This window comes from Mytilus trossulus, chromosome 9 (assembly GCF_036588685.1).
Source record: "Mytilus trossulus isolate FHL-02 chromosome 9, PNRI_Mtr1.1.1.hap1, whole genome shotgun sequence".
Taxonomy (NCBI): domain Eukaryota; kingdom Metazoa; phylum Mollusca; class Bivalvia; order Mytilida; family Mytilidae; genus Mytilus; species Mytilus trossulus.
In genome coordinates this window covers 18,404,448-18,425,066 of record NC_086381.1, presented here as the reverse complement: position 1 = coordinate 18,425,066, position 20,619 = coordinate 18,404,448, and the positions used below count along the sequence as shown (strand labels likewise).

At 30.0% G+C, this 20,619-nt stretch overlaps 1 protein-coding gene across 1 annotated transcript in view; it reads left to right on the top strand.

Moving 5' to 3' along the window:
- LOC134684355 (uncharacterized) overlaps positions 1–18,428 on the top strand; it is a 29,834-nt gene extending 11,406 nt beyond the window's left edge. The window contains exons 2-13 of the mRNA XM_063543642.1: positions 4,861–4,907; positions 6,439–6,522; positions 8,161–8,223; positions 8,958–8,990; positions 10,720–10,758; positions 11,040–11,334; positions 12,342–12,457; positions 14,055–14,090; positions 14,701–14,736; positions 15,883–15,988; positions 16,892–17,039; positions 18,305–18,428. Coding sequence (XP_063399712.1) covers positions 4,893–4,907; positions 6,439–6,522; positions 8,161–8,223; positions 8,958–8,990; positions 10,720–10,758; positions 11,040–11,334; positions 12,342–12,457; positions 14,055–14,090; positions 14,701–14,736; positions 15,883–15,988; positions 16,892–17,039; positions 18,305–18,428 — 1,095 coding nt within the window. The 5' untranslated portion in view covers positions 4,861–4,892. The remainder of the gene's footprint in view (positions 1–4,860; positions 4,908–6,438; positions 6,523–8,160; positions 8,224–8,957; positions 8,991–10,719; positions 10,759–11,039; positions 11,335–12,341; positions 12,458–14,054; positions 14,091–14,700; positions 14,737–15,882; positions 15,989–16,891; positions 17,040–18,304) is intronic.
- The last annotated feature ends 2,191 nt before the right edge of the window (positions 18,429–20,619 follow it).

Sequence of the window (20,619 nt, the reverse complement as noted above, 5' to 3'; positions counted from 1 at the left end):
GCATCCTATGACTTTTGTGTAGTCTTGAATTTGTTTCCTGTTGAAACCAGAACTATTTTTGTTTATCTTTTGCGTCTTTTGGCATGTTTGTGCTCTTATAGTTAGTTGTGTTCTTAGTTATCATCTTCTTATTCTATGTACTTATAATTACAAATTATATAAAATGTATACTACATTATATCACAAATAAAGGTTTTGACAGTATTGTAAAATATAAAGTCTTGTTTATTTTTGTGTCATTAATACAATTTATTTGATGAAAAAACGATTATTACTATTATTGGCTGCATTTAAAAACGAAATACTTGCTTTCCTCCTGCAATCTTTGAACGCAAATGTCAATTTTACACTAAAAAAAAGTAAAGTAAAAGATAAACAAACACCTGCCATCGAAAAACCCAAATTAAACACAATATGAATAATTTGTTTTTACCACTAATTACATTATGAAGATATGATCAAATCGATAATTTTCAAATGTTATATGCATTATTCCTTTCATGTCACTTTATATTTCAACGTGTTCAGTCATGTTAATATTCATCAATAATATTCTGATAAAAACTTTACATGACTAGCATTGTCTTCGATTGAATTATAATCAATGAATTTCCTGTAACCTTTATAGTTCAATAATTCTATGTAAAAAGACCAGCATTATATATTGATTTTCAAAAAACCTGTATGTGAATATCTTAATAAACTCATCATTTCTTTTATCTTTTTCGATTTCTGGATTTTTGCAAAACCGTTTTCCTCTGAGATATATATAAAGAAATTGTATTCTTATAGATATTTGTAACATTAACCATACTATTGATTAATCAATCCTTTAAAATACATTGTATTTTAACGGTAAGAATTAAAATTGAACGCTTACAATTTTCAATTTTAATTATTAAGGAAACATGTTACTTTCTCGAATATAAAAAAAGAAGATGTTGTAGATTGCTAATCAGACAATTATTCACAAGACACCAAATGACACAGAAATTTACAAAACATGATATAACCAACTAAAGTATCGTAAGCGCTCCCACTTGTATCGTATTTTATCTGTAAAAAGGAGCATTCAAACATTTAGGGGAGTGTTTTTAAGATAGAATTTATGGAATTACAATTAGGACTTAGTTTGACTTATTTGTAAATCTTTAATACTGATCTTATTGACTTCTTACAGTTGCTTTCAATATATGGTATTGTGAGAAAACAAGGTGTAAGCATAGACAATTAAGAGCAATAAATACTATCCGAATTAAACTGCGAGTTTCATCAATGTGGTGACTCATTTGTAGACTTATTCCTGTTTTATCAGTTTTCGATTAACATTTGGCTATATTTATTTAGTCTAAACAGTATTCCTTCTTCTGATTTTCTCTGTCTATATTTGTTTTCAAGACAAAAGTCTAAACATTATATTCTTATGTTTTTCTTTTCATGTTGGCCTTGTTGGTGTGAGAATATCGTACATATCTTTTGAAACCATATACTATGGTGATAGTTATCGTATTAAACTTCGATTTGCCCAACAATTGTAGAGAAACATACCTTCTTTTTTGTTGTAAAACTATTTACTTACATTTTGTAGGACGTTCACAAAACACCAGAATCAGCGTGCCCTTGTTTCATTTTTTTTGCCAAAATTTGTCGTAAATGATTTTGCATCACAACATATAATCTAAGGTATGTTTTGTGTTTATTATTGTGAACCGGTCTTCTCCTGGCGATGGTCGTATACATTTATAGTTATGTCAAGGTCTAATCTTGCTTCAGAACAATCAGATTACATAAGTTATTGATGGGGTCATTAATACCTGTGTTCTCTCATTTGTGTACCATTTTCATTTAATGCTTGCCTATAATTGTCTTATTCTTATATATGTCAACGCATATTCATTGTTTCTTTTCTTTTTTTCCCCATTTATCTCTAGTCTGTAAATGTTTGCCCGTTTTTCCTTTTTCTTTAAATTCTATCCACACCTTCATGTTTTGTTTCATATTACCTTAAAGCCTAAACCTGTGATATACTCATGAGAAATAAATACAATAATCCAGAATATTTTGTTTTCATTATGCTAGAATAAATTTAAAGAAACAGATTATGATGGAAATGAAAAAAGACGTAATGTCTTCTTAATACCTGTAAAAAACGTCAACAGTATCTATGAGTTATATGTCTAAAAGATATAAGAAAAGGTGGTGTGAGTGCCTATGAGACAACTCTCCATCCAAATAACAATTTATAATAGTAAACCAGTATAGGTCAATGTACGGCCTTCAACACGGAGCCTTGGATCACACCGAACTACAAGCTTCAAAGGGTCCCAAAATTACTAATGTAAAACAATTCAAACGGGAAAACCAACGGTCTAATCTATATATAAAAAGAGAAACGAAAAACACGAATATATTACATAAACAAACGACAACTTCTGTACATCAGATTACTGAATTATGACAGGTGCAAACATTTGCAGCGGGATTAGACGTTTTAATGGTACCAAACTTCTCCCTTTTTCCGAAAAAATTGCATAACATCACAACATAGAAAAACACACGATATAATATCAATTAGCAGACTTAACTCAATTAAAAAACGTAAATTAACACACTATGAACGAATAAATTTGGTCTGCGATATCTGAATGCAAATGCACAGATTTTCCTTACAGAAACATTAATGTAAAACAGTAAAAAACACACTGATAAAACAAACAAAAATTCCATCAAGTATACGAAAATAGATTATAATGTGCCAGTGTGGATTTAATATGCTGTAAGCAGACAGAAAATCATTGTGTCTTCTTTTTGCAAATACCAAAGAACACGAACACATACAGTACAGTTCTTGGAAGGACTGCTTCAGAGCAGCGAGTATATAATTTATACGTTTTGAAGTGTTCGAACTCTTTCAAATGTATTTTAATAGTGTTGTATGGACAATTTTAAAATAATTTTTGAGAATGTTTATAAAATTCCTAATTCTTATGTCTAAACATTGTTATCATGCATGATTCCATATTTAATCTCTTTTGGATATTTTCCATAGACCCTATATAAAAATCGAAAATATGCTATTTGACTTTCGCAGTAAATAGACTTTGTATGCTTCAAAATTTTGTTAAGAATGTGTGCAGCCTACTCGTGTGGGAAAATAATAATGAAATGCATGGATGAGATAAACTAACTTCCCATTGTACGATGTGAAATAAAAGTTATATAAAATGGTTCAGTTTTAATGATAGCACTTTTTTTGTTGTCCCTTTAAAAATTATAAAACGTCGAGTCATTCTTGAAATGTTGAATGTAAATTATTTACGTTCCTATGTTTAACTATCGAAATATCATTTGTTGCCTCACTTTAATTAAATAAGCTCATACTTCTATAATGATCATCTTTTCGAGTCGTTAACTGAAAGCGTGAATTTGCAGTCAGTGAAAATCTTAAGGAAAGGGTCAACATATATAGAAGACATCTAATATATGTGAGGATTGAGATGGGAATGACAGAATATGGAATACTGACATTCTAAAAAATGATTAGACAAAAAAAAAAAAAACATAAAAAAAAACATCCAAGAGAATATGAGAAAAAAGTATAAAGAATACCTGTGAAAAAAAAGAATTAGAAAGACAGCACATATTATAGAATTTAACTATGTTCACAATAGATTAATCTCAAAATTGCACGAGCATGCAATACGTTCTAGTAAAATTATTTTGATTAGAATTTACAGAACAAGAGTACTTTTTAAAAATAATGACAAATGCCTTTCGGCTAAAGTTGTAAAGTATAAAGATACCCCATATAGACCATTTACTCGAATTCACTGGGTATCACTGATACAAACACCTACTTAAATCACTCAAACTTCGTTTCAATTTTAGCATCATTGTCAGACACTGGCCTTGATTGTATCCACAAATAAGCGCTAGTACATACATACTGCTATGGTTTAAGTGGCATATTTGGTCAATTATATTTTAAATGTTATGTATTGAAATATAAGTACTGGTTTCTTATTTCACCTATGCATATTTTGTCGTTTATGTTCCTTGATAACTATGTGATTTTTAATGTTTGATGAATTTTCCGGTGTCGGTTACAGGAAAAAAATATAATCAGACAGAATTAATTAATTTGTTTGTGCATGTTTTGTTAACTACTATAATTTTATATGTATTTGTCATCACAAAGCCCAAATTTTCAAATTTCTACACAAAATTTATTGGTTCTCTATTGATATATAGAATACTGTGCAACATGTACATGTATATGCATATTGTAGGAAATGCCGCATAATTAAATTTGTTTTTATAAAATGCTGAGTCAGCATGGACATTAAACATTTTGTGATATACTTGTAATAAAGTATATGGCCAAAGAAGGTCAACATTTTTGAGTACTTTATTACAATTATTTAAGCTAACCATACAAGGCTAATTAGACGTTTTTTGATGACATATTATTAAAAAAACAGTTACAAAACATTCATTGATATACAATTATAGATGATTGTCTGGTCCTCGGACGTGGTTTAATAATAAGCTTGCCGCACGAACCGATAAAGTTTAAAGCTTTTCAATTATTCAACCATTATATATGCTTCGTGCACAAATCATATTTGAAATTTGCCACTTAAACAGTCTGATTCGAATTAAAAATCGAAATTTTAAAAGTTGGAGCTATAAAACAGCAAATCATTCGAAGATTTGCAGTATTTATTCCGATGTTTTCTTTTCAAATCCGTCAAAATAAATATTGAGCATAACGGTATCACGCAATACGTTTTGATTTACCTACGGGTTCATAAGATAAAAAATACATATAAAAAATTGTTTTTGTTTAATGTTATATAGATTTAGTTGGAAAACATGAACATTTGACGAAGATGACTTCAATTGGGGTAAGTGAATACTATATATTTTTGTGATTCAAGTTTATATATAAATATTAAGTTTTATAATTGTATGGCTGCTATACAATACACATAAATAATGTGTCAATTATAAATGAATAGGTTTTATTAACAAAACTTCCGGTGAACGCTGTAAACCTACATTATATTTTGTTACCTTTTCTTAAATCGGACACGGACTTTTCTTAAACTGAGTTTCACTGGGCGTAGTGTTGTGCGTTTTTTTATACATTGGCGAGAGGTAGAGAGGAGGGTTGAGATCTCAAAAAAACATGTTTAACACCGCCGAAAGTTTGCGCCTGTCCGATATCAGGAGCCTCAGGCCTTTGTGAGTCTTGTATGATGTTTAATTTTAGTATTTTTTGTGTACTTTAAAATGTTTCATTTTCTCGACATGCTTTGATATCATTCAACCTTGTAATTTAAAATTTCAAGGACAAACGCGTTACAATAATAACCAATAACTTTCCAAAATATTCTTAAATTTTGAAACTAAATGTTTTCCTGACGATTTCGTACTTTTTTCATTTAACGTTATATCTAATCATAATAAAATCGTTATGCAGTAAAGATTATGTTATTATGTCACAATTAAATATTTTTCATACACGAAGTTATTTCCTGTGTCATACTTGCCTATTTGGATATCACCAAACTTCTACCAAGTATATATTATGTTTATTATGTGTTAGTTTTTGTGTCACTCACATTTGTATGAGCATCTGCTGATGGTCTCCAATTTTCCATGGTTAATTTAGTGTTGCCGTCGTTTGTAGATGCGAACAGTACAAACAAAATAGAAAAATCGATTTAAAGAGATGAAAATAGGAGAGAACATAAATGTACAAAAGGACGTTCAAAACTGGAAGTCCAATAAAAAATGACAACGCACCGGCAACAATAAAACCAGAACCAACGGAAAAACAAGTTCACAAAACACAACAAAAAAGTCTAGGAATACAAATTACGCGCATTGTCGTTGCAAATTAAAGAAACCATCAACAAAAAGTATAGGTTGGAAAGAATCTCTCAGGGAAGGGAATGCAGATTCTGCTTCATTAGAGTCAAATCCGGTATGTTTCACAAGGATATTTTAAATTCAAATACAAACATTCCATACAAAGTTCTGTGGTATAAGTAAAATTATGAATTTGAGAATGGAAACGGGGAATGAGTCAAAAAGACAACAACCCGAACAAAGAGCGGAAAATACGAAGGCTGCCAATAGGTTTTCTACACAATGAGAAAATCATGCACCAGGCGGCGGGATTATATACATACATGTAGTTACGCTCATCAAATTCAATATGTCTCGCAGTTGTTCAGATTGCTAAGATTTGGAAAAAAATTAAAAAGACAAATATTAACTAATTTCGTACAAGAAATTGATGATGCTGAACAAATTTACATATATTATGCTTTTAAAATTAATATAAGTTGGTTTACAAAGTTCAATTAAAAAAAAACATTATTGTAAGGAAAAGTCTGATGGTTTTAACACAGTTGTATTTTGTTACAGAATTCCAAGTCGTTAGTGTTTTCCAAATACTTTCCTAATCATGCAGGATTTGACCCTAGGAAAGTTTATAATAATGAAGTATATGTAAGTATCTGTATGGTAGTTTGATTACATTCATCTCGTTACAAACAATTTAATTTGAATGTATTTGTATCAGACGATTGAAGGGCAAAACCTCATCTAAGAAACGTTTTTAGAATATGCTACGTTACAAAAAAACATTTTTTACTCGCAATTAACTAATTACAATGTGTCATGATCAATAAAATTCGTATTGTTTGTACTGATAAAAATTCATTTATCAGACCCGTATTCATAGTTATTCTTCGGTGTAACGTTTTTTACCAGTATATATCATTTTGTGCCCGGTCAGAAGGAACACACTAGAAGGTCATGCATATTTAAAATAAATAGTGTCTAAGTAAATCATGTTTTTGTATGATAAATATCCGGTAACTAGTGCATTCTAATATGTAATTAGACCTTTTTCATGTTACGAGTTTCGACTCCGGAGTATGATTTTCTTTATACAAGTTACCAACGTGAAAGTTGTGTACAAACAGGCTCAACAAATGTAAATAAAATTAAACTCACAATCTATGCAAGTTGAGGACTCTCAAATGTTTCATGTTTTCTATTCACGATAAATTTTATCAGAAAACAGTAAATTGTTTCCAAAATTGCAAACCAATATATTATTCTTATCCATGAAATAACTATAATAGCTTATGCATATTTATGAATCCACGATTTTGCAAACCAATAAAACGTGTTTATAAATTAACATTTTCAAAATAAGAAGAACGTCCCGACATTACTATTGTAATCCAAAAAAGCAAAACGTAATAAAATCTGGCATTAATAAAAAAAACCAACACACTCACATTGAGCAAAGTTATCAATTCTTGATCAGAACAAGTGTGAATGCTAATCATTTGTACTGTATTTAAGAATTGAATGCTTCTTTTTGTAACTTCATTGGGGTGTGAATGCGTTGACCAAAGTACATGGCGTATAAAGCGCGGAGGCTATGTGCGCACGGTCAACGCGTTTACAACCCTATGAAGATTTTTATCATTTTTTTTATTTAAACTACCTGTGCACTTTATTGTGGGATCTCGTGTCATCATGAATGTTAAATTTCATTGTTGAAGGTGGTATGGGAGTCTAAAATAAAAATGATAGAATTTGTTCATACTTTGCCAAAACGTAGTATCTATTGATATATGTTCAAAAATATAATAAAAATGGTAGGTCACCACGCATTTTCTCAAGCTACAGTACGTGACAAAATGACACATTTTGTATGGATTATACAGGTAAAAACACCATTTTGTGATTAGAAACTCAACAAAATGATAGAATTGTTAATTACTTGAGCAGAAGATCGCTTTCAGGCAACCAAAAATAATAAACATTTGCAAAAAATATTAACATTTATAAGTTACAATCTTATAAATTGGTTCTTTTAAATGAAAATTCACACTAAATATCTGCATTACTGCATCAAATTTTGCTAGCTCGATAGAAAATATGGACCTTTGATTCTCTGTTTTTTACAATCCAAGATGGATGAAGACAATGAAGTTGATTAAGGATATCGTGAGATTGCAGTGTAGTAAATCAGAATAACATATTATAATGAAACATGAATCTAATGTAATTATATAAAAGTATATAGCAAAAATAAAATATATATATACTAATTTTTAATTTTTCAAGTCGTCCATCTCAGGAACAAAGAAGCAATCAAAGGCAGTCCAAGTTTGTCTTGATTCACAAAAGGTATCAATATTTTGCATGAAATTGCTTTTCTACTTTATGAGGTTTCATGATGATATATAATCATTAATGTTTTTGAGATAAAACTATCATATTACACATATGTTAACGAAGAATTTCGGTTCTGTTTTTTAAAATGTAGCAATGAAAATATAGAAAGAATATTTAAATAAAGGTTACAGTAGTATACCGCTGTTCAAAACTCATATATTCATGGACAAAAAACAAAATCGGGGTAACAAACTAAAATCGAGGGAAACGCATTAAATATAAGAGGAGAAAACGACACAACACTGAAATGTAACACACACAGAAACGGACCAAGCATCAGACAAAATCCCACGAGAATAACAAATATAACATCAAAACCAAATACATGAATAAGGCGGAAACATATGTTCAAAAAAAGAAATTACTCTAGGACAGAGACAGAGAAAAGATAAAAAAAAAAACACCTACAAAATTCAATACTGAGCAAAACAAAAGCGTATTATAAAAAACGTTCTAACACAAATGACCGTAAATAAAATTTCAGTGACTACCTGTGACACCAATTATATTGACCACTATAGGTCATAATTCGTTTTATGAATTTTTTGTCGAAAATATTATTATGAGGAATCATCATATATTTCAAGGCTAAAATAATTGTAAACATATCTGTTGTTTTAGCATTTGTATTCTTCTTGCAATGTCAATGTGTAATATTAAATTATGTGAATGCATAATGTTTTTAGTTTCAGGAAAAACAACTCAATTTATCTATTCAGGTATTTATTGTTTAGACACATATAAATCATACATATGGAATTTCTACCATGTATCAACTATCAAACATAATCCAAAATGACGTGGATTTTAGACAAAAATAGGTCACCTTGCGGAATTCAATATCAACAAATTTCACGTCGTCAGCATATAATGTCTGGACACGACAAAGTGTTACATAATTGAAAAAAAAATCTGCAAAGCAATTTTGTATTGTAAATCCCTCGTATACATTTTATAAGGATCAACAAAGTTGTCTGTATTCTTACGATAAGACCATGTTCATAGTATATAAAGCATTGGTAGCAACCTGGTACCTTTATTCACTTTTGAAACCGATAAATACAATACCCTGTACCCGTAAAAACATGATGTATAATTTTACATCTTGTTTATGTTTGCTTCATTTCATTTTGCCCGCATCATCACGTGTTCAATAAAATGATCAGGTTTGTAATCTTTATGAAAAGTTCGACAATGGATTGTGACATCGCACTGTGTTTCTACAACTCTATATAATGATAATGACGACGTTGGAATGCATACCAATACAAATCAATCTACAGTTGAACAAGATATACTCAAAACAAGAAAGAAAAAAAAATCAGATGAAAATTCAACACCGAAAGTCCCTTATCAAATGGCTAGTGTGATAAAGCGTGCCAGCATAATTGGTGATGACATCTAGCCAGCAAAAATTCAAATCTCGCTGTGGAAACGGAAATCAAATAATGGCGAAAGATACCCTGTGAACAGTCAATTGTATAGATCGAAAATAAAATGACAACGCCATGACTAAAAGAGAAAACGACAAACAGACAAATACAATGTAATAGTACTTAAGACACAATAAAGAAAACTAAACACTTAGCAACCCCATCAGGTGCTCCGGAAGAGAATGTAGATTCTGCTCCACAGGTTGTACCCATCATATTGCTCATGTTATTACAAACCCTGTAAATAGTCTATTCGGTTGATCACATTCGTAAAATGGGCAGGGGGTTGTAAGAATATAATGAAATAAACTCATCATTGATACCAGGACTAAATTTAGTATATACGCCAGACGCGCGTTTAGTCTACAAAAGACTCATCAGTGACGCTCGAATTAAAAAAAATAAAAAGGCCAAATAAAGTACGAAGTTGAAGAGCATTGAGGACCAAAGTTCCATATCCGAATCATCTGTAAAATGGTTATTCCATAACGGTTAACAAACTCTTGATGGCGGAAGTAAAATTTCCGAAGGAATGATTTAATCTCACCATTTGTTATTCTTAGATTAATAGCATTCAGTGAGCAGCAATACATTATCAAAGAAATCATGACAGGATATTCACAAATTTCAGCTTTAAATTGCAGTTCTATCATTATACACTGAATTCTAGACCTAAAAATTATATACTAAAAATTCAGAAATTATTGCGAGGTTTTTGATATTACGAAAAATGCGAGTTGTAAACGCAATAATATAAAATCGCATTTTGAATTATATTATATGAATTAAACAGGATTTTTCTCATAATTGTAAAAATAAAAATCACATTTAAGTCGAAACTGACAAAATTGCAATAATTATTGCACGCAATAATTTCTGAATTTACAGTATAAACATGTATGCATGTACATATGTACATGTATGTATAGATTGATTTGTTCTACCAATGGTACGTTGGTTTTTTAGAAATTTATGATTGAAACGAAACTCACATTAGCCATACAATAATTTTCAGAGGCAGGAATGGATAGATATCCCACCTGAAGAACAGACTGTAAGTTATTAATGTCAATTCATTCACGATGCAAATATATGCAGTGAAATTTTTTTTTAAACCTTTAAAAATACTTTAACAAATTACAAAAGATAATAATATTGAAACTGGATAGTTGCTGGTTGCGAATAAAATACTTGAATTTTGGTTTGTACATAATGGAATAGTCAATATACGAATGGCTTGATTTTACCATTGATAAATACTTTTCGGACATAACAAATGTATTTTGTTGTTTTTATTTAAAAATTATAATCATCAAATATTACTATCTTTACTAGCAACTACCGATCGTTCAAAAGCAACCATCGCCTGTGCCATCTGAACCTTCATCACCAAAGCAACCTACTACATCGCCTCTTCCTTCACCAAAGCAACCTACTACACCGCCTCTTCCTTCACAAAAGAAGCCTATAAGAGATGTATTTGAAATATGGAATAATATCAGAAAATTAGGGGAGCCAAGAATTTTGATATCATTAATTGGCGCTTACAATGAGTTAATTCCTACGTATAAATGGAAACACAAGATGTTGTTAAAGGAAGCACTCTCTCATGTTGCAAGATATGCAGGAAGTAAATGATTTCTTTTTTAATTGAACAAATATATATCTCTATGTACTAGCTAAGTCCTATTTGCTTTTTTTCATTTGTTTTGTAGTTAAATTAAAAGCGGTTATGTATTGTAGCAATTAACGCAGAAATAAAACAAATTGAATTCAATTGAAAGATTATGTCATTCTCAAATAAAAATCAAGAACAATTCCTCCCTTTAGGGGTTTAAATGTATACCATTATAAAATATATGAGAAGAACATAACCCGTATCATGAAAGAAAGTGCATCGTTGTCAATATAAAGGAACATGATGTGACTGTCATAAAAATTGAGAGAGTACTTTTCTATCCCAAATTCATGTAATTGGTTTTGATGTTATATTTGTTATTCTCATCGGATTTTGTCTAATGCTTAGTCTGTTTCTGTGTGTGTTACATTTTAATGTTGTGTCGTTGTTCTCCTCTTATATTTAATGTGTTTCCCTCAGTTTTAGTTTGTTACCCTAATTTAGTTTTTTGTCCATAGATATACGAGTTTTAAACAGCGGTATACTACCGCTGCCTTTATTTAGCTAGCTATAAAACCATGTTCAATCCACCATTTTCCACATAAGAAAATACCTGTACAAAGTCAGGAATATGACAGTTGTTATCCATTCGTTTGATGTGTTGTAGCTTTTGATTTTGCAATTTGATTAGAGACTTTCCTTTTTAAAATTTCGTTTAGTTTAGAAAGTTTTGTGATTTTACATTTAAAAATTGAACCTACTAAAAATGTATGCCCAAAATCAACATCAAACTCAGTTATCGTGTATTTGATCAATTATATACAATTAGAAACAAAAATAAAAACTCAACATTCACATTATTTGTTTCAACTCTATTACAATAAATCATTCTAAATTTATTTGAATTGTTTTCCAAGTGACATTCAATAAAACACAATTTCAGCCAATAAAATAAAGCATTACCTAATAATATCAATGACAAGGAACATAAATGTACAATATTCCTTTTTATATCATAGGATGTGGATTTCTTTACAAGGAACAGGATATTAGAATTGCAAATACAATCATCAGGGATAGTTGTCATATTGAAAGTTTACCACAGTTAACGTATGGATACACTTCCAACATAAAAGTAAGCGTAACACAAAATATCTACCAAAAGCAAAAAGGATGTAAGTTATCACGAAAGGCACTGAACTATTTTCGTTGACTATCTGTTTTTATAATGGTCTAGATGAAAATGTATGATCATTATACGAACAAAATAATAAAAAGATACAAAACAATAGGATTTAGTTTTACTTTACTCAAACCGAAGATAAATTAAAAAAAAAACTAGTTTGAAACAAATAAATCATGCGATATGACTTAGAAAAGGCTACTTGAAATACTATGGGATATTTTTTTATTGGTTTGCGGAAACATTCACTACATGTCCTTGTTACTTCATTAATGTGAAGGTTCCATATTGAATTGATAAAGAACCGTGGTTGAATAATCTCAAAGCGACAAGGGCACATACATGTACATGTATATATACATAAAAAAAAAATATATCCGTAAATCCGGAAGTTCATTCAGTTGATATTAATCATTATAATTTACCATTTTTGCCATCCTTAAATACCTTTCCAACCTATTTCTATATACACTGTTATTGGTAACTTTATTTAGAAATGGATAACTTAAAAACACATAATATAATATAATCCTCTAATTTACATCTATCCATTCTTTTTATGATAGTTTTACCACTTTTTTGGTTTGTAAGAACATCCTGAAGGAGTTCACTCCTCTGTCGTATACAAAGTTTATTCCCAGACTGTGATAATTTAATAGTCTGAAGTCAAAGGAATTTAAGCATATTGAGGAGTGGATATTTTAATAGTTTAAAAACAACGGAACTTAAAGAATAGAAACAATGACAGATTGGTGTACTTTTGTTTGTTAATCAGCTGAAAGTTTTACGGAAAAAAAATTCCTATTGATTTTTCACATTTTAACACTGACACTTTGTTTTGAAAAAACAATGAAAGGACCTATTTTCAAAAAGTAGTTTTTATATTTAAACAAAATGGTATCAGTCAGTTGAAAAAAAATAGAGACTACGAATATCAATCAAAAAGTCCAAAGAAGGTATAAATTTGTAAGTAGAACACGCTTTTATATGACACCATGGTATTGGTATCGTTCCAGTCATATATCCCAGCTGCGGTAATATGATCAATAATAGGTTCTAATAAAACGTTTGGAATTTGGAATTTGGAAGTTATCTTTACGGCAGCGTCAATATACATTATTGTATCACATACATCGGTCATAGATATGCGTGTACTAGTTGGTACTTGACGCTGAAAATCCATCAATTTTTAACAGTTTGCTCTAAATCTATTCAATATTGCTAAAATTTTCTTTTTTTTTCGAATTTGCAAACATTAAAATTACTTGCTCCTAATGCAGAAATATATTGTCTAGGCAAACTATAAAAAAAAATCTAAATTTTGCTGCATTATGTATCACATCTCCTACTTTGGATTTACTTAACAACGTGGTAATGATAATATAATTTGCAGAATGGTCGCTATTTTGTAAGTAATACCGTGAATTCGGGTATTTGTATAATACATTGTTGTACAATTAAACGTATTGCGATAATATCAAATGTACAACAGTCTATAATATGTCTGTATACATTTCATCTATTCTTTTAAATATTTATATGATTACAGACAGACGTTAATAATTCAGGCTCAGGAAAGGTTACAGTGAGTAATTAAAACAATAAAATCTGAAACATGATTATGAAACAAAAATCCTTTACTTGATTTTATAACAATTGTCTGTCAGCATATAATCTATTCAGTCAGATATCAACAGACAAACAACCGTATTTATTATGCATGTTATATTTGTTTACATACTCTGTATATGCTATCTGGTAGGTTCAATTTAGTTTACTCCTAAGTAATCCTATCTCTTTTTTGTATTTGTATATTAGACCATTACAGCTGACATACTAATTTAATGCTATGCAGATGCGGTTTAAGGGTTATACATGTATGCACTGAACATGTGTTTGAAAAGTCTTGCGACCACGGTACTAAATACTAATTTTTGTAACATTAATTCTGTTTCACGTTGCATTAGTTTGACAATACACATGTAACAGATCGAATAACAAAAAATAAAGATCGATTTATATTTATTTTTGCATTTTGTTCTATTCAAGACAAACTTTTTGATATTATCCTGTAATTCATTTCAGTCATGGTTTCTTCAAACATTGAGTTAAACGCAGTTTCAAACGTGTCTTGTTGGTGACGTTTTAAAGCGTATGTTGTAATAATTTTTTATCGTTACTATTTATCGTTGTAGGCAACAGAAAACAATGATAAACTCGATTTAATGAAGGTAAGCATCTATAGAAAACAACAAAAATACTCATATTGATAAGAAAATTAAAATAAGCTTGGAATACCATAGCTCTATTTAGCACAACGTTTTAGAATTTTGGGTCATCAATGCTCTTCAGCTTTGTACATGTTTGGCTTATAACTATTTTGACCTGACGGTCACTGATGAGTCTTATGTAGACAAAACATGCGTCTTACGTATTGAACTATAATTCTGGCGCCTTTGATAACTTTATACACCCGACGCACGTTTCGTCTGCATATGACTCATCAGTGACGCTCAGATAAAAAAGTGAGAAGTTTACTATTCTAGAAGTTACAAGTACGATTGAAAAACGAAAGCAAACCTATGAATCTCTCCACTATCATGCAGAGTAAAAGTTTGATTTGATACTCATTTTACATTTTATTACAATTATAATAATCATAAGAACAGTTATCACTTAGAAATAGATAAGGTTAAACAAGGAAAGTATTTTGAATCAGAAAGCCATGACCAAATTACAGGTATGCCTTTATCTTTCAAGAGTTTCAATGTCCCGTGATTAATGAATATTCCTTATACGTTTTTGTTGTTAGCAGTAATTCTTATTAAAAAATTAACATTTTAGGTAACACTAGCCATGGTACATAATCAACATATTGTTGTTTTTTAATATAAAACAAGTCGTTCAAAAATAACCTAATTGTTGTATATATAAAGAGAACAAAGCAGGAGTAGCTGACTTAACGTTTGATAATTGTGGTCCTCAATGCTCTTCAACTTCGTACTTTATTTTGCCTTTTAACTTTTTTGGATTCGAGCGTCACTGATGAGTCTTTTGTAGACGAAACGCGCGTCTGGCGTATATACGAAATTTAATCCTGGTATCTATGACGAGTTTATTATTAATATGTTTGGTTGGAATAAAAACAAAATACACACAACATCGTCACAATACTTTCCTCCATGTATGAAAAAAACAATTTGAAATTGAACGTAATAAAAATAGCTTATGCATTGATGTATATCTAAAAAAATCATTTGAAAATCTTGAAAGATAGTTCAGATGGCGTTTGAAAATATTTTTGGGTAAAGTGGAGCAAGTTATGAAAGAATAAAGCAATTACTGCAAAACAAACATTTTTGTTATACCTTTTTTAGCTTTTAGAAATAGAGAACTACATCAATGCAGAGGGGAGAGTTAAATTCGAAGATGTAACTTTAAGAGAAAAAGAAAATTTAAATAAACCATCTGGGATTTTCAAAGGTATATTAGTTTTTTTGTTTTGATATTCAAGGACAGGTGAACAGCATTCCACGTATAAAGAATTCACAAAATTTACTGCTATTACATATTAATAGAAAGAACATTTGCTATGACGTTGTTGGTAATCTTCGACTTTAATAGCTGGCTATGTGGTATTGGTTTTGCTTATTTTGTAAGGTCGTATTGTAACCTAAAGTCATTTGGTCTTTGGCAGAGAGCTGTCTCATTGACAATCACACCAAATCTTCATATTCTTATCTTTAAATACTAAACTAGGCAAATCAATTCTTAAGTCATCTTGTTAAAACAATGAATATATTTTCCATATCTTTAAAAGTCAGGAGATAACTGTATTGAATTGTAAGTACCGACGTCTTAAAATGTTGATTTGATGGTCGTAATTAAGTTTACTGACGATGTGTTCGCAGAGCAATTGCAACCATCAAATCATCAAAAGGTGGCGTCGGAGATAAAAAAAGAAAAAAGAAGAAAAAAATATATTGAAAAATGAAAAATATCTATTTTGATGAAACTGTCATTAAATATAGAATCATACATTAAAATATGTCGTACATCGTGTGCGATTGCACTTGTGTCAATTATGAATGATGTCATGAACATTAATGTTGACGATTTTTTTAAATAAAAATGAAAGTTACAAAATAGGGATGTTGATTTAATTGTTGGCATTGACAAATGTCACTAATAAGCTTTGAATTAAAAATGATATTACCTTGTATTATTCAATCGGAATTCACAATAATTCATTGTACTCCATTTTTGGATATAAAAAAACGTGCTGGCAAAATGTAAACACATGATTGTGCTCTTGTAAACTAAACTTAGGATGAAACTTCATATATTATGAGTCTTTTTTATTACTCATTACGCTCAAATTTTCAGAAATTAGAGTTCCGGTTGTTTTGTTTGTAATAAATGGTGGATTAGACACACTAGAACATGTCATTCGAGCTATCTACAAAAACATATCGGTTGTAGTTGTTAAAGGCACTGGCGGAACAGCGGATCTTATTGCATTATGTCTTAAAGAGTAAGTTTATTAGTTTAGTTTTTCCTCGAACATTAACACTTCTCAATAGTTTACAAGTATCAATTTGGTACAACGTTTAATATGAATGTAAAGTTTAAGATATAATTGAAATGATTAGACATGTTAGATATGCGTGCATACGATAATTTAGACTACAACGAAATGATTGAAAGAGTTCATTATAAAGGAATTGTACCAATGAAAGATAATTCCAATTGGTAAGTAAAACTAAAAACTCTTCAAATCTTTATTAGTTTTCTAAAGATATTATTTCTTATTCATTGAACACGTCTTCCAAAATCCAAATTTGTTATAGTAAGAAACATATATTCACAATCGATCTAAACGGCATAGCTCATACATAATGATGTTATCTGTATCATTTAACAAAAGAAATAAAAATATGAAAAAGAAACAGCACCTACAGATATCGTTCAGACAATCAATAAGGTCTTTGCATTTGATACAGTTCTTCGTAAGATATTGTTACAACAAACTACAACAATGTCCTTACATGACATCCACAAAAATGTGATTGATATCTGATAATCCGGAGTGAATCATCGTTTCATATCATGTGCCATTAAATGTATCTAATAAATAAATACAATTGCTGCCTTTTAGAGTAAAAACATTTTAATGTACATACCTTGCGGTTCGGTGTGAGTCAAGTCTCCGTATTGGAACCGTGTTTTGGCCTGTAATGGTTTACTTGTATAACTAATGACTTGGATGGGAAGTTGTCTCATACGCTCTCATACCACATCTTTTTATAGCTATGTACATTGTAATGCCTTTATGAATTTTGATAAAATATTTTCCAATTTTGTATCATTATTTTTTGGCAAATCGATTTCAAGCTAAATGAATGTAACATTCATTATCACATATTTGTAACGAATACGTCGGGTTTTGCATATGCAATAACCTCAAAATTGCCCGGGGCAAAAAAGACATATCCATATTGTGCCCTGTTCCTAATGACGTGACGTCATTGCATCCTTAACAACACGTTTGTGATAATTCCCTTAAGACTTTACCTTTTATGTAATTGACGTTTTTTTTTCTCTCTTTTCTGCAGAACTTAAATATGTGATAAAAAGATTATAACATGTCTTTTCCATATTGGCCCGGGTATCATCCCTCGACCCATATCGGCCCTCGGCTAAAGCCTCGAGGCCGATATGGGAGTCTCGGGATGATACCAGAGCCAATATGGAAAAGGGCATGTTATAATCTATACTAACATTTGTAATCAAATTTAGAATGAAAATGGGAATGATTCAAGAAAAGACACGACCAAAGAACAGAAAACAGCCGAAGGTCACCAAGTCTTCGATACAGCAAGAAAATCCCACACCCTTAGGCATGCTTCAGCTTTGCCCTTAACAAAAATGTGTACTTGTTTAGTGATAATTGAGATCATACTAAACTCCTAAATATTTAAAAGAAACCAAAAAATAGTACAAGACTAACAAAGGCCTGAAGCGTTGGGGTTACTCATTTTCTCTCTATATATATATATACCCTCTCCTATACCACTAGACAATGTAGAATGTATAATGTATGTATTGAAATATACCACAAGGGATTCAAATATCCACATATGAATAGTACAACCGACTTGTATAATTGAAGTTCGTGCCATCAGTGGTTAAATAGTGATCATTGTAATACGGAATTACATGGTGTGTTTCCTTTGGTTTTCTATTTCGTATTTATATACTTTAAAGTATCATACAGATCATTAATGCATATTCATGCATCACTCACTATGAAATACGTTTTACTCTTTCAGAGAAGTTGAATTATAAGAAGTTTATCAGTGCCTTGTTTGATACTTCATAATTGTTGCAAACATCTTTACGTATATTTTCAGCATGTCAAAAGTGAAAAGAAAATTACCAGTAATGTTTGCAAAACGGTTTAGTGATGACATGTATGAAAAAGTTGAAGAAATTCTCAATCGAATTGTCAAGAGAGATTGGATGGTATTTGAAAACTTTTAAAATTTTAGCATAATGGTTACAGTCGGTATTAAAAATAACATCATGTCGTTCAAACATAATAAGATCAGTAGCCCTACATCTGAGAAGGATTCAAACAACAATTTCATAAACAATACAGAAAACTACCAAGTCGCCATTCAATTGTAAATATATGGATAAAACATGACTCATCTCCAAAAAAATAAAAAGCCATTAAACAAAATAAAACGGTTAAGAAACAAGTTTAGTTTAACATTTAGATTTAAGTTAATTTTTTCCTTCAGCAGTTTGTCTACTGAAAAAAAATATTGCAATATTATAAGTTGTAAATTATAAATAGTTTCCTGTTTATAAAACTTTGAATTTTTCGAAAAACTAAGGATTTTCTTATCCCAGGCATATATTACCTTAGCTGTATTTGGCACAACTTTTTGGAATTTTGGATCCTCAATGCTCTTCAACTTTGTATTTGTTTGGCTTTATAACTATTTTGATATAAGCGTCACTGATGAGTCTTATGTAGACGAAACGCGCGTCTAGCGTACTAAATTATAATCCTGGTAACTTTGATAACTTTACCAGTAAATGACAAATTTAAAAGTCACGAGTAAATAAATACCTGAATACAGAGCTTAAGCCAACAGAATTAAACAGCAAACAAACAACAGTTTACCAAAAAACTTAGCAATTAGAATACCAGTGATGTACTGTTGATATTAACCGAATTATAATAAAGTTAATGCAAGAGTACAAAAACTAATCCATTGTTCCAAAAGGAATACTAATTCTTTATTTCGAAATATAGGATTTATATGTCATTTGTGGTTATATTTTTTTTCACATATGAAGAAAACAAACTATAATATCGTATCCCTATTGAGATAGAGATGGCAACACAGACTTGTCAAACGATAATATGATATATTGGATATCTTAAGTAACCTTAAATCACAAGAAAAAGTAAAACATGTTATTTCTAAAACTGTTTTTTAAGTGTTTTTGAATACATTTTATAATCATCGCTTATAAAAACAGACATATCCATATGATTCATATAAGTAAATGGTTAGTTATTTTAAACCCTGTTTGTGCTGACATGAATTATCATTGATATGGTTATATTTATAAATTAACTGTTTACAAAATTTAATAGAATTTTTGAAATACTAAGGCTTTTCTACCTCAAGATTAAATTACCTTAGCTGTATTTAGCAAAACGTTTACTTTATTTTGTCTTTTTTCACTTTTTTTTTATTCGTACGTCACTGATGAGTCTTTTGTACACCAAACGCGCGTCTGACGTATATACAAAATTTAGTCCTGATATCTATGATTAGTTTATTTGCAAGTCAGTGCAGTCATTTCCCATCTAATGTGAATTGAATCATATTTGTGAACATACTTTGATATGATTTAACTTTTGTTGCAGATCTCAATATTTAATGTAAAGAAAAATAGTCATAAGGAACTATGGGAAAAGTTAACCGATGGTATAATGCGAGCATGGTCATTTGAAGAGAAAAAAGGTGCTATTATACAAAAGTTGCGTATTTAAAAATAACACTTTCAAAACACAAATTGTTATTTATACT